This window comes from Tigriopus californicus, chromosome 6, assembly GCF_007210705.1.
Source record: "Tigriopus californicus strain San Diego chromosome 6, Tcal_SD_v2.1, whole genome shotgun sequence".
In the NCBI taxonomy this organism is placed as follows: domain Eukaryota; kingdom Metazoa; phylum Arthropoda; class Copepoda; order Harpacticoida; family Harpacticidae; genus Tigriopus; species Tigriopus californicus.
Window position 1 is genome coordinate 6,283,333 of NC_081445.1, and position 14,328 is coordinate 6,297,660.

At 46.0% G+C, this 14,328-nt stretch overlaps 1 protein-coding gene across 1 annotated transcript; it reads right to left on the reverse strand.

Annotated features, from left to right (window-relative positions):
• Window positions 1-1,324: 1,324 nt before the first annotated feature.
• LOC131882033 (uncharacterized) lies at window positions 1,325-3,622 on the reverse strand. Its single transcript, XM_059229052.1, has 3 exons — window positions 2,856-3,622; window positions 2,559-2,787; window positions 1,325-2,192 (listed from the first exon to the last, which is right to left on the reverse strand). Exons 1-3 carry the CDS (start codon window positions 3,138-3,140, stop codon window positions 2,092-2,094), a joined length of 615 nt encoding a protein of 204 aa, XP_059085035.1. The 5' UTR covers window positions 3,141-3,622; the 3' UTR covers window positions 1,325-2,091.
• Between the last annotated feature and the right edge of the window lie 10,706 nt (window positions 3,623-14,328).

Sequence of the window (14,328 nt, forward strand, 5' to 3'; positions counted from 1 at the left end):
CAAATTCCTGTCATAGTTCGGATCTCATTGACTGCTATATTCCTCAGAGCCCTTTTATCCCAAAGTTCAACCCCCTCAATCCCCACTGCAAAAAATTAACATTCTCCAAACGATTGTGGGCCTACCTACCTCCTACGTCTTTTCACCTAATGCATTTGTAAAATACGTGCTAGTGATTTTTTTTCTCAGAATCCAGCAGAGGTCGGTTGAACAAACAAGACCTTCAAAATGTTTCCAGTAAACCAATTTCAACAGTGCCTAAGCGTGGAGAATGAATCTTCGAATGTCGTATGAATGCAATCTCACAGGTTGGATGGCAATCAGAGCGTGTGGTAATGAGATTAGCCAGAAAGATGGAATACCTGATCCTCAGAGTATTGATTCCTTCGGCTCAATGACATTCTTAGCAGGATATTTGAAGAAGATCACGAAGCTCCCCGTCTCTTTTGGAAAGAAAGAGTTCTTGGTCCAGAATTTCATGGGAAAGTCGGTTTGACATTTTTCTTCCTTTCCTCGACAAAAGCAAACGAGAGATCCCCTTTTTTGATATCAATTACCCCGACTTTGGGTGGCATTGATGGAGTTTTCCTTTTTCATACATACTGTACATTCATAGAGCCCGCTCAGGACTGTCCAAATCCAAAGGGATTGAAATTGGTTCTGGTGTTGAGGGTTGGCGAGAAATCACCGAGTTCGGAACGAAATCACTCACCATTTGGTCATTGCTTCTGGCCCACGGGATGGTGATGAGCCAAACCGATTCTTATCTCGGCTTCAGTGTTTTCAAATCATCACCTTAACAGGAAATCTTGATTGCTGGGTTTATTTGTTGTTGTGGTGAAGGGGGAGGAGTAGGAGGAGCAGGAAGAGCAGGAGGAGGAGGAGAAGAGAGAAACGAGATACACACAAAGAGAAAGCCAGAGCGAGCAGATCATGGCCATAATTCACGGGGTTGGTGCCACTTGCTGGCACTTACATCCTCCCACAAGGCGATAGCAAGGGTGGGGATGGAAAGGCAGAGGAAGATCCTTGGCATCTGTGATGTAATCTCTTTTCGGGTGTCAGACTGGTAATTCCTATCATTGGTTGTGGAAAAACAGTTCGGTCAAGAATCCCATTGGCCTAGGACTGCTTTGCAAGTGTTCTCGACTGATTCCTTGATTGACTGAGTAGCATTCTAAAAGTTGTTGCATGCCATTTTATGTGGAGGCATGTATGGCAGCCATCCCTTCTAAGATCCACGAGAAGCCTTAATTCAATGGCTCATCGTAGGCTGGTTTCGTTGAGTGGCAGTCCCGATTCTAGGGGGCCATCGATGGGGCGTAATTGTATATTTTGGGCATAAATTAACGTCTTCTTGCTCTCCATCCCTCTTTTGAATGTCGGATAAATATTGGTTTGTGGACCAATTCGCTTGACTGACCATTATCCCCAGACTCTTTCCAAAGAAGCCCATTCTAGGGTTTCAAACGACCAAGTGGAGCGGATTGACGAGGATGCCGTGCTCGGTGGGGGATTGATCTGGTTTGCATAGGGATTGATGTCAAGTGGGGAAGCGGCTGATCCGACCGAAATTAGAGCCCTGGATCGGGATGACGGGCCATCACAAACACCAGCCCTCGGTAGTTACCCAATGGTGCGATCTAGTTTGCTACTAATTTGATGCTTCGGTCTGACAGATAAGGTTTTTTCCGAAAATTATCGTTTATTTCGTTTCCTAAACATTGGACAGAACTCTGGTCACGAAAGGAAAAAGAAGACAGAGTGTTCGTTTGGCAGAGAAAAATACCATTGAAAGCCTTCTTGTCATACTTGAGTGTCGAGAGAAATCGACTTGCTATCTAATGTATAGTATATGTTATAGTAGCCAGTCGTCACAATATAATGTCAATTGGGTTTTGTTTTGTTTTTGAGCAACGTTTAGGGGTTCCATTTTGTCTCTAGATTAGGTTTATGAAGCAATTGTGAAAGAGTCGCCGCCGAATAGGCTTATGAGGAGCGAGGACACACTGACCGATAGATCAAACAGAGAGACACAGAGACACAGAGACGGATAAACAGGGCAAATGAGTGAGTGGTTTGGATTCGAATTTAGATGACCATAATGGATTCTCGCGTTTTCGCCTCAAAATCCTCCTCTTCGTATTGGCGGAACAAGGAAAAGACCACGATCCAGAAATAGATGGATAACACTAGAAAAAGAGAGCCCAAAAGGTAAACAACATCAAGTGGAATTCGAGATCTGGTCAAAGTGATAAAAGCCAGACATTTTTATCAGCGGCTATCGCTGGTTGTAAACCACAAATTATCTCATCAGCACTATGTAAGCGGGCTTTCGCGGATGATCGGGGATTGCCTTTGAAGGTAGCCAGAGAGACAGAGAGAGAACGAAAGGGTTTTCAACAGCTCTCAAGACCTTGATGCCAGCCAGACATCTGATCAGGTACGTCGAAAATAAACAACCCTGCCGACAAGATCAAATCAAAACGACGTCCCGTTTCCTACCTCCCCGGCATTTAGCCAAGCAAGTCGTTTCTTAACCGACTCAATGGACTGACCTGCCATACAGAAGGACGTGCCTCCCAGGACCACGAGCCAGTTCATGTAATTGTAAGCCCGATCGGCCTCGGCGGGGCTGGGATAAACGCCGATGGCTCGAACGCATAAGATAGTGGTGAGGACGGTAACGAACAGAAAGCCAAGGATCTCCACCCCGGTAATCAAAAGCCAAATCAGAAGGAGTAAAACTTGGCGGAAGAGCACCGCTGCGAAGAGGAACACGCCCACCTAGGATCAAGGCCATTAGGTCGAGGCTCGGGTATGTCGAGATTTAGCCACCTTTGCCGGATGCTTACCAATGCTAGGAAGGTGAAGATAATGCCAGATTCTATTTGAATGAGGCTCTTGTAGCTGAGGAACAGAGCAAAGATGGAAGAAAAGAACCCAAAGGCGGCAATAATTTGGGTGCCCAAGATGAGGTCAAGGCGGATACAACACGCATCCACCCTTAGCCAGGACCGTTCGCGGTCTCGAAAGCCCATGAAAGTGGATGAGGAGGAGCTCGTGGTGGCGATCCAATGCTGCTGCTTGTTGTGACATCGTGGATCGTGATATCGATTGGTCTTCACTAAACCCACCATAGTTCACACAGGATTTTCCTGGCTCACCTTCAAGCCTTGGAGCAAAGGTTTCAAGACCACTGAGAACACATTTTTGCCCTTGGGGAAATCTGTTCCACTCGGCTAATCATACCCAGGGTGTTTTCATTTCATATGGAAATACATGGCTTTACGTTCATGATCCCTCTTTGCTCCGTTCCTGGAAACATGGCAACTTTGACAAGGCAGAAATAGAGCACCTTACTTAGTGGTAGACGCAATCGACACATTTTAATATAAGTTTTATTCATATGGAGGCATTTGTAGTCGTGTCATCACTGTTTCGGTCACCCTAAGCTTTGTCCTGATTTTTTAGCCTTGCAGCCTTGAAGAGAGGTTCCACTCGTTCCATTGCCCAAAAATCAAACGAAAGAGCGCGATGAAGTGAGCAAGAATGGAACACTCCTCTTGGAGCTGGTTTTCGGAATCTGGTGGAGTAGGTCGAGCTCACTCAACCTCGCTCCCAATCTGATCCGGACTGTTATACGTATTGTAGGTAGCATCATCACGAGCTAGAGGATTGGAGGCAAGATGCTGTTTTGGCGAATTGGTTAATTGGTAAGGAGGAAGTTCATTGGACAGATTTATACTAGCTTCAAGTTAAGATTGAGTGTTCATTTCCCGTACAATCAAGGTATCATCAGGTCAATGCGGTCCTTGTTATTGCAAAGGGGGAGACCATCTCACCCTCATGAAGGGAACTCACTCATGTGAGCCAACTTGGCAGGAGAGTGGATCGCTCCTCCACCTACTCTGTGGTGCATCAACGGTCACTTCGTTTTTAGCGAATGACCTTGATTCGTTAACGTATACGTCATCCCCATCCATCCATTCATTCATTCTCCACCGCCCATTCATTCCCGCTACCGATTTGAAATTGCTTTTGGAAGCGGCTCACGATTTGAATCCAAGTGTGCCCTTAATGGCTCGAAGAGAGTATGTACGTATCCGAGCGTCTATCTTTAATCATGCCCAACCGCCTTACTGCTTACTGCTTATTGCTTACTGAGGGTGTATTTCATATCCTCTTGCCACTCACTCTTTAACCATTTGAATGGACACTCTCGTGTTGCGGTAAATGAGCGGAAATCTTTCTCTCTCTCCCCGTCTTCCCTCATCATCGTGGTCTGTTATGTTCTCAAGGCGTTCCCGTGCGCCTGCCATCTGACTCAATTCAAAGTTCCCGCCGTTTCTTTAGCCTTGGTTTGCTTGGCTCATCACCGGATCTGTTCAAAAGTTATTTAAGTAGACATGCATTGTTTCTCGTGGGAGAGCAGGACAGGTGAGTGGTGTAAATTAAGAAAGGATGTTCAACGTGAATCCGTGGATTACTGCGTATGCATGTGTACGTGTGCGTTGGTGTGTGAAAGTCGGTTGAAATTCCTGATTTGTGCCCGGACGCTCATCCAGTAGTGCTTGCTTGATTGGTCATCTGGAAATCTTTTTACATGGGAGAGGAGTCACGGTTTCCGGCTAAAGATGGAGACTCATCCCTCCTCGAGCTCTGAGAGGGATGAGAGGGTCCTCCAATACCCAACCAGCACCCTCAGGACTCGATGGATGGATGGATGGATGGATGGACCTCCTGAAGCAGATCAAAGTGGCGCAAGTCTCGATGATTTCGATATCTACTCTACAGTATACGTTCAGTTTGTACTACTCGTGGATTTGGTCTTAAGTTGGGGAGTGTTCCTGTCGTGTGAGGCGAATCGAATTGAGAATGAATGTCTTGATTGAGCTTCTTCTCAACATCCCTGGACCACCCATTATTCCTCAATGGTCGTGGATTGACTTGGCTCATCCCCAAAATTGGATTTTTCTCATTTCACCCTCAATTATTGTCTTTCCTGTAGTTCCAAAACTGAAATCAACATCGCGGTGGATTCTCCACCAAATCAGGGGTTAAAAATCATCCCCGTTCCAGTGACGAAGATGTGGTTTTGGACTGGTCTTCCAGCCTCTAATGGATCGGTCTGTTTTGGTAATCATGGGTTATTTGCCTTGGCGATCTTGTTTATTTCCGGCCAATATTGGTAGCGCTGTGGTCATTGGATTCATTAGAGAAAATTGCACGTCTTGTGTGGCTAATTGCGCGCAAAATTTAGATCGAACAGGAAGAGGAGCTCGGACAATCAATGTTTCTTGTGTTTCAAATGCCGATATCGATGCCAACGCTGGAGTGGAGGACATACAATGTTTAATACAATCAATGTGGATCGACTTGATCCATACATAAACTCGAAAACTCGAGAACGTACTGGCACAGCAATGAAACAATGAGCGAGCACGCTCTATTTAGTCAATATACATTTCAATAGTTTCACTCACTCTTTTTTTTTCTCTCTCTCTCTCTCTTTCTCCCTTCGGTTTCAATTCCATTCATTGTTGTCCCAAAGGACTTTGAACCGACATTGGTTCGATGAGGTCTTTGAGGAATCGATAATATGACGGTTGACGTTCCCATGACTCTAACTCATCTCAAAAGTGTAATATATTTTCATGAAACCCCGAATTACCGCCCAAGCCACTCAGGATGTCTCAGCTATATTTAGGGGGCCAAGAAAAGATGTTGAGGGTCAAGAAGCGGAAGCAAGTAAACGCCTGAAGGGACCACAAAGTTGTTCTCCCGGCCACTCGCTCGCCCAATCAAAGTTTTATGAATGATTTTAGGCACCAGCGAGGGAGACACTACTGGAGTGCCCAAGGTCTTGGCGTCGGTTCTTAGAAGGAAGATGTGGTGGTGACCATTTTCTTCTTTAGAAAGGGAATCAAATCAAGCATGAGAAGGAGGAGGAGGAAGAAAAAGAAGAAGAAAAAGAAGATGAGGAGAAGGAGGAGGAGGTTGAGGGCCGAGCTCACTGAAGAGGGACTTCCAGGATGTCCAAGGCGTCATCTCATAGGGACGTACGTAGGTTAGAGGCAGTAGTAGTGTGCCACTGTCCATGTGGTGGAGTGGATCTATTCAAGGAGTGTTCATGGATGTTCAGGAGCTTTTTTGCCCTTGGGGCCAGTACCGCTGATGGCCGAGTGGTTGAACGTAAGCTGGTTGACTGACTGCATGATGCTCTCTTGTGGTTGAAATCATGGCCTGAAGGCTTTGATTTTAATGAGAGATCAGACCATGACTGACTTCTTTCCTCCATCAAGCTGACACTCGATTTTACTGTGCTTCAACTTGCAGAACTGGTAGGCTGGAAGTAACAAAAAAACCCCGATTGATCGCCAGCACTCCTGACTAAAACGATTTGATCCAATACAAGTACCCAAAACTGTAGAAATCAACAAGCTGCAGAAACTTAGCCATGCCCTAAATTGGTGGCTCCCCTTCTCTACACCACGAGAGGCTTTCCTTCCACTAAAGCTGATTCCACTAATCGAGTATACACATACTATCATGCCCTACTGTATATATATCTTTTATCATTCAACAACAAAAGACGACCGCAAACATTGTTGAAAGGTTGGCTAGTTTGAATGAAGACCAGGAAATCATGAATGACCCTCTCATGTAAGCAAGAAACAACAGAGTTTGGGCGCCAAAAGTCGCCACTATGTACTTACGAGTTTTGAGTCCACTCTGAACCAATGAAGCAAGACCGACCGACCGATCGACCGACTTGGCCAGTAATCCGGAAGTTCATTTTCTGAGACATCTTCCAAGTCAGTATGTCAGAAACCACCACCAGCCTTAAGCGTCTTCCTCAGTAGGAAACTCTGAGTTGCCCGGGTTAATGAGACGATATTCGGTTCGTTTGGTCAGTTAATTTACGATACATTCAACACAACACACGAACGAACGAAACGAACGAAACGAACACACACGTTCTGGTTTGAAGCTCTCCGTGCTCTCAGTAAGTGGACCAAGTTGGTTCATTCATTCAAAGTTTTAATGAGCTGAGGAGAGGGTCGTTAGAAGTGTGTGTGTGTTGTGGACCCTTGGCTTTTGAATGGACCCGAGGTACGTAACTTGAGATAGTTTACCTTGGAAAGGGTTTTTTTCCTCTCCCCTCCCTCCGCCTACTTTAGCTGACGATGGATGCATTCATTCAAAGTTTTAATGAGCTGAGGAGAGGGTCGTTAGAAGTGTGTGTGTGTTGTGGACCCTTGGCTTTTGAATGGACCCGAGGTACGCAACTTGAGATAGTTTACCTTGGAAAGGGTTTTTTTCCTCCCCCCTCCCTCCGCCTACTTTAGCTGACGATGGATGCATGGCAATGTGAATTGTATGTCCTGTTCGGGTGTTGTTGGGCTGACTTGGCGGGAGCAGGTCGTCAGCGACTAAATTGAACCGTGAGACCACTGCTGTCTACTGTCTACTGTTTAGTACCGGCTAAGGCTGGATCTCTCAATAAATCCTTGGTTAGATTTCAAACAGAAGACTCAGATTTCGGTTTGACTTTTTCGAGCTTAGGAAATGATTTGACAGGTTGAAACTTGAAATGGCGGGAGGAGGTGGAGAAGATGGAAGAGGAGGAAACTCAAGGCGAGACAATCCAGCTTACTGAACAACGCAAATGAGGACGAAACTCGCTAACGGTCCATTTTAAGCCACGTAGGCTGACCGACGAGCACTTGGATTCAGAGAAAGAGCTTTTTGTGAGTCTTGACAAGTCAATACAAAAGCCTCAAATATTTCCCTAATTGGCTCTTTTCTGAGCCAGGACAAAATCCCCATCCCCATCGTCATCTCCACACGAATCCTCAAGATGAGATAGAAGAAGAAGAAGAAGGTGGGTCGGTGGTCGACGGTTGGCCACACTTACTGAATGGAATGGCAGACACGAACTGGGAGGTCGAGACCTCCGTAGCCTTCCTCGCCTCCATCCCATCCCTCAAGTGCTCTGGCAGTTTCTCTCTCTCTCTCTCTCGGTCTTTTATTCCGTGCCCCTTCCAAGCCAGTTCACAGTCTACTCCCACCCATCTTGGTATGCTATTCATAAATCTACCCTGACAAAGCTATGAAAATCCGGGGGATTTGCTCGTACTTGACCCTTAACGTCGTCTTCATATTTCAAATCCGAGGACAACGAGGAACTGCTTTTCTCACACTCTATCGACCTTCCACAACAAGAGAGGACAACAACAAGGCTCATAATCCTAGTGCTTACTTTGTAGAATAGGAAAAAGTTCAGACATGTTATCTTCATTTTTGAGTTAATAAAATGTCTAAAAAAAAGTCGAAAGGTGGGACTAGATTGACGAGCGATTACAGCATACGTGTTCAAGTTTCATCTCTGGCAGATTGATCTTTGGCGGAATGCTGGTTCTTCTGATTCTGACATGGAGAGAATGCGAGGGAGAGATCGCTTCCCAAAACCCTCAAAAGAAGAGGCCTCTTTATTCCCCATCGAGGTGTGACTAATGGCCACCCCCATTTATCGGTGGGGCAGGCGGGGCCTTTGATTGAACGCACGGGAACACAAAGGAAACACCGACCGACTTGGCTTGAGAGACCATTGCTTGATGATTCGCAACTAACGACAACGATGCTGACCAATACCATAGACGAGCGAGCGATTTTGATCAAGTTCTGGTACATCACTGCGCCATCCAAATCCTTTCCTGGAGCTCGTTCCTCTTTACCTTATTGGTGTGCCCGAGTATGATGGATATCATTGTAAACCGAATCCACGGATGCTGGGCAGAGAAAAATTGCCACCTGTGAGAGGCATGTCGGATTGATTCCATTTGCATCATAAAGTCCGTGCGGTGAGCTCGCCTGACTTTTCAAGAGCTTGATCGCATCTTCTTCTCCTTGTTCACGTTTTTCAATGGATCTGTATAGTGGGATTGTTCATCCCCCACCGAGGTTGGAAGGGTCGATAAACAAGGGTTCTTTGATTTGTGTTGATGCTGGCCGGTATCCGAGATCCGAGATCCATGGCCATGGGCCACACAAAAGCATTGAATGGAAATGGATTGGATCTAGGTAATAACGGAAAATTCGTGACAACTGACAATTCCGCCGTGGCCACAGGTGTGACAGAAAGGTCGTCTGGCTTTAAATATCAAAATGAGGTCGGCTCAAGAAATGGGAGGCTAATCAAGGAAAGTAATCTCCCGAGTCGGGCTCAACGGTATGGCTATCCTGTAATTAAGAAAATCGACAGAAAATGGACTCCACAACATGGAAATACTGTCTCTGGTGATTGGGGTCAGATCTGGACTAATCACCAGGTTTGTGTGCATAATAACACCCCGTGGACACCAAACGAAATAATGTGGGCGTCACTCAATAAACTTGACCAGCCTCTTTCATAATTTCCAAAACTCCAGGGGTGCTGATGGTGATCTATTTTTGATTCCACGCTTCCTGTCAATCTTACCTAAAACAAAAAGACTCGATTTAACATTGGTCTCTTGGCGGATTAGATCCGATTTTCGGGATTTCTACTCACCCCTTTGGGTGCGTTTCTTACCTATGGACGCATGCCAACCAACTAGTGTAAGCCTCGAGATCCCCACGTTTGAAGCCTTCTATCTAACTATTGTTCCAAGGTCGATCGAGTGGGTTCCGTCCAGATTCCTTGGTGAAGGAGGTTGGATTAGCTCGGCGGGGCGTACTTTGATATCAGCGGGAGTGTCTCAACCTTTGGGTGCACTTTGGGGCTGAACTGAATCACGAAACCCTTTCATTATGATAATTAACCGGAAGTTTCCATTCAGCCATCCTTCACCCCTGCCTCGAAATGGTTTGTGCTCAATCTCGATGTTCCTCTTGAAGACATTGTTGGGAGAGACTCGCGAGACTCGTGAGAGGGGTGAGGTCGTCATTTTCTGATGATCTATTCTCGAATTGCCGACACAGGGGGTCCGACGTAACAATGTTTAGCAAGAAACGTTCAACTCAGGAATAGGATACGAATTCTCAGGTGTTCAAAGCCAAGACACCCAGAACCAAACGAAGAAAAGGAATCGGATTGGGCCATTAGACGCACGCGGTCACTGCTCATTGGGATGGGTTGACAATGGCAAACTCAAACATTGGCTCACAATCCGGTGTGGTTTGAGTGGTGGTTCTGGCTTTGGTGGTAGTTGTTGTGGTGTTCGTCTTCTTCATCATCCTCATCATCCTCATCTTTCTCGCCCTATCCTAGATGCACGTGTGAATGTCAATTGATCATCCGACACCTTCCATGGACTGGCTGATCCACCCCAGAAAAGGTATTTCTGATCCAACTCCACCTCTCTTCTTCATTCTTCCAATCCTTTCGAGGTGAATGCCCAACAAAGAAGATGGTGGCTATCGTCATCTTCGGCCGCGATCAAAGATGCATCTGATCCCTATTTACGATTTCAAAATTTCAAAATTTCTAGGGCCACTCAAGATCCATATCCTCGGGTCCTCGAGATCCTCGAGATGTTGTTTTAAATCGACAACCCTTTTCCGTCCAGCTTATGTACAAATCCGAATCCATTGAGTGCTGCTCATCTCCTCCTCATCTCTGCTTATGAACCGCAAATCAGCTCAGCCCTATGGATCGATCGATGGGACAAAACGAGAGTGGAAGAAACTCGTGAGAGAAGTGAGCAGATGCAAAATGGAGAAACTGCACTTTCAGCACAATGAACTCGCGCGACTCGCGTCCGTCGAGTGGTAAACAATCATATTTCATAATTGCCCACCACCCTTCCTCCCATCTAACCAAACTACCCCGTGTTCATACACGTACTGTACGATATGTTGTACCTAGCTCAACCCCTCCCCCTCCTCCTCAATCCCAGTTTAGACCTATCTTCTTCATCCCTTGAGTGCTAGCTGCTTTATGGAGTGAGAGTTGAAAATTTGACGCGTTCTCACGGTCGCTCTGCAAACGCATACGGACTGACTCATTGGTATTGAAAAGAGTGAGATGACATTATTGTGGGCACATGCTGTGGCCTTCTTGTCGCCCCGATCACCTGGATAGATCTGGACGATGACCCACGTGCTCATAAGCGGAGGCTAATTTCCAGCTTGAAGTTAAGAGAGAAGTGAAATTGGAAACTGGCGATCTGATATCGATGGCCTCTGAGTGTTAGTGATTAACGAACAACATCGCCATCGAATTGGAGAAGCGTGTGTGGACATTTGTTTGTCCATGATATGGGACGGCCAACCAAGGTCATAAATAGTAGTAGAAGTTCATGACTTGCGTATCACATTCCAAAATTCTCGCTCGTCAAGTCTCACAATTATTGAATTACAACACAGGTAGAAGTTAACTGAGCAAGGAGGAGGAGGTTAGAACTGGCCCCTCGATTTTCCTTGTTAAGATTGCTTGGCTAAAGTTTCTTAATGAGTTGACGTACTCAGCCAGACCTTAATGCGTAGCTCAATATGATATCATATTGTAATGAATTGTGGAATACCCTGATTTCAGCTCTATGTGGACATGTTGAAATGATTGATTGTGTCTCTCCTGGGTAGTCGGTCTCAAAATCAGACCCAATGGACCGAGGGAAACCGAGGGAAACCGAGGGAAACGGGTTCGTACCCGTGGCGGCCAGACGCCGAGCGAAGCGAGCACGCGTCAAAAATAGATTGGGGATGGAGCGAGAAAAATAAGAGAAAGAAAGAAGGGGATGGCGTACATGGCCAAGGTAGCCTGGAGTGAGCGTGGCGGATCTTCAACAACCAGTCGACATTATCGCGTATAAATGGCACCCTCATTGGGGTGAAAGGTTCACTCTAAATCCAGACCTCTGATCATTCACATTAAGCCCACAACTCTCTTGGAAGTATGGTTTCGAAAACCAAAATGGTATCCAAGAAACTCGCAGCGATATTCCAAAAGCACATCCTTAACCAACTGCCGTGGTTGGTGATGATTCAGAATCAAGCTTATCAAGAGATCCCCGACTCACATACTCATCAGGTTGAGATGGACGAGAACCTACTCAATGAAGCCCTGGAAGCTCAGCTCATGGAGGCCATTGCTCAAGCCCAACCCCAAGAGCAACCTGTCAAATTGGTCTTGGAAGTGTCAAGTTCTCGCATTTGTGGCACTCCGCACCTTTTGGGCCGATACGAAACGCGTTGCCTCAAGGCCGAATCCCAATAGACTGACTGGTCTTGGGCATTTGAACTCATTGACTGTGACCTGCCTTCCATTCTCAGCTTCCTGAAAACTCATCTCTGTGATCCATTTGTCTTCCAAGCCAATTGCATTCTTGTTGTCGATATCATTGTCATCATGACGATCATTGATTCCAAGCATGATAAATAAAACACGTTATTATAGAACTCCGAGCCTCTCTAGTTATCTACAAATATTAAATATCCAGCCAAAGAAAAACTACTGATCAGTTGAACCGTATCAAAGAACCTAGATGGACAGAGTTCCCAGGGAGAGATTGATTGATCAAGGGGTTGATGGGCTGGTTCATTCCCATGGAACCACAAATCGAAATTGGAGCCTTGGTTTGACCTCTCTGAGGTGAGACAGAACAAAAGCCCCCTCATCCATAATGAAAGCGTTATTACAACACCAACAATACGTAACGAACTTACTTACCGTAGGGTGGGTAGATCTTGTACGACAACCAGTAGAAGAGGTGTCACGGTGGATCGGATTTTCTGCCACAGGCTTTGAACCCCTCGTCTTGACGAGTTTACCCATGAGGTCCCAATGTCATGAGAGCGGTATTTCTTCCAATTGCTAGTTTGCCTGGCAGGCAGAAGCTAGTTCCCACCTGGAACTCATTTTGTGGTGCGATGGTGTGTATGTACTCGTATGTACTCGTATGTACCTAAGTGTACGTAAATGTGTGCGTGTGTGTGTGTGTGTGTGCACAGTCCACTCAGGACTGATACTGGTACCTGTTTTCCCTTTGAATGTCATTGTCTTGAAAAGGAATGTTTATTATGGGAACTAGTTCAATCGTGGCTTGACCTGGTCGCCTCCCAACTAGTATCGTGTAGTAATGATTGGAATGAACCTGATGAGAATCGTCACATGGTGATCGCGTCACTCCATTTTCTGTGGAATGTTCCCTCATCCGGCGCTATTGGACTCACAAGTCATGTTTTTTCGCCTCCAATTTGGAGTTTCGAGGGAGTTTGAGCAGGTGGCAATCCAGGTTTGAAAGCCAGAATGCCCTGGTAAACATGACTTGAGTCTCCTCAATCCCCACCGTGCCACTGGCAAACTACGTGCGCTTGTGAGTGACCCCGCAGTCCGCATCCTACACTACCGACCGTACACGTACGTATGTGCTGACTGGATGCATGCATGTACGTAGGTAGTACCTACCCTAGTATGTACATACGTATGTATTACGGGGTGGGTACAGTAGGTATGTGGTGCATCTCGTATCTACCCATGACCTATACGTAGTGGAGGGTTGACGAGCGTGAGACAATTCCTTTGGAGAGCAACAATTGATAGCCACGCTCATCGAGCTGACGATCCTCGATCCTCGATCCTCCAGACGCACACGCACAAGCCAGCCAACTACCAAGTCAGTCAGAATTGGTGGCTTCAAATGAGCTTGAGTGCAGAGTCAACACGGTCAGAGAGCAAAAAATGCGCATTCCTTTTAGGGACGCTTTCACAAATCACGATATCAATTCCCACTTTTTGAATGCTCAAGAGGCATGTAGGAAAAGTATCCAAAGTTAGGCTTGAAGAAGGAATCTGGTACGACGAAGAGCAATGAGTAACCAGCCATCTGGGTCAACCATCTTGGCGTGAATTACTGTCCGATTTGTCTGAAGATGGATCATCATCATTCATTTCAGGTCGAGGTCGAAGAGGTGGGTTAGTTTGCTGATTGATATTGGGCGAGACAAGGTCACACGCGTTTGGGGTACTTTTGCCAAAGATGCCTATCGATGAGTTTGTGGTGACAAACCTCGCCTATCGCCCACAATTATCAGGTTATCGTCATCCATAAAATGAGCAGAGACCCATTAACTCTGTCAAGATGTCGCCTCTTGGGGTGGTCTATTTCTGATCATGTCCAGACTTCATTTCATGGCCAAGATGGTCTAACAAGTTCGTGATCTTGTCTTTGTAACGACTCCGATCTTACAATATAATGATCAGCCTCATTCTCATCCTCATCATGGCAACGCTCATCGTCGAATGTTTCTTTATCTTTATCTTTGGTGTGTCCTGCTTGACGACTTCCTTTTGTCAATGCATATACGTATATGTCTGTGTGTCTGTGTGTGTGTGTGTGTGTG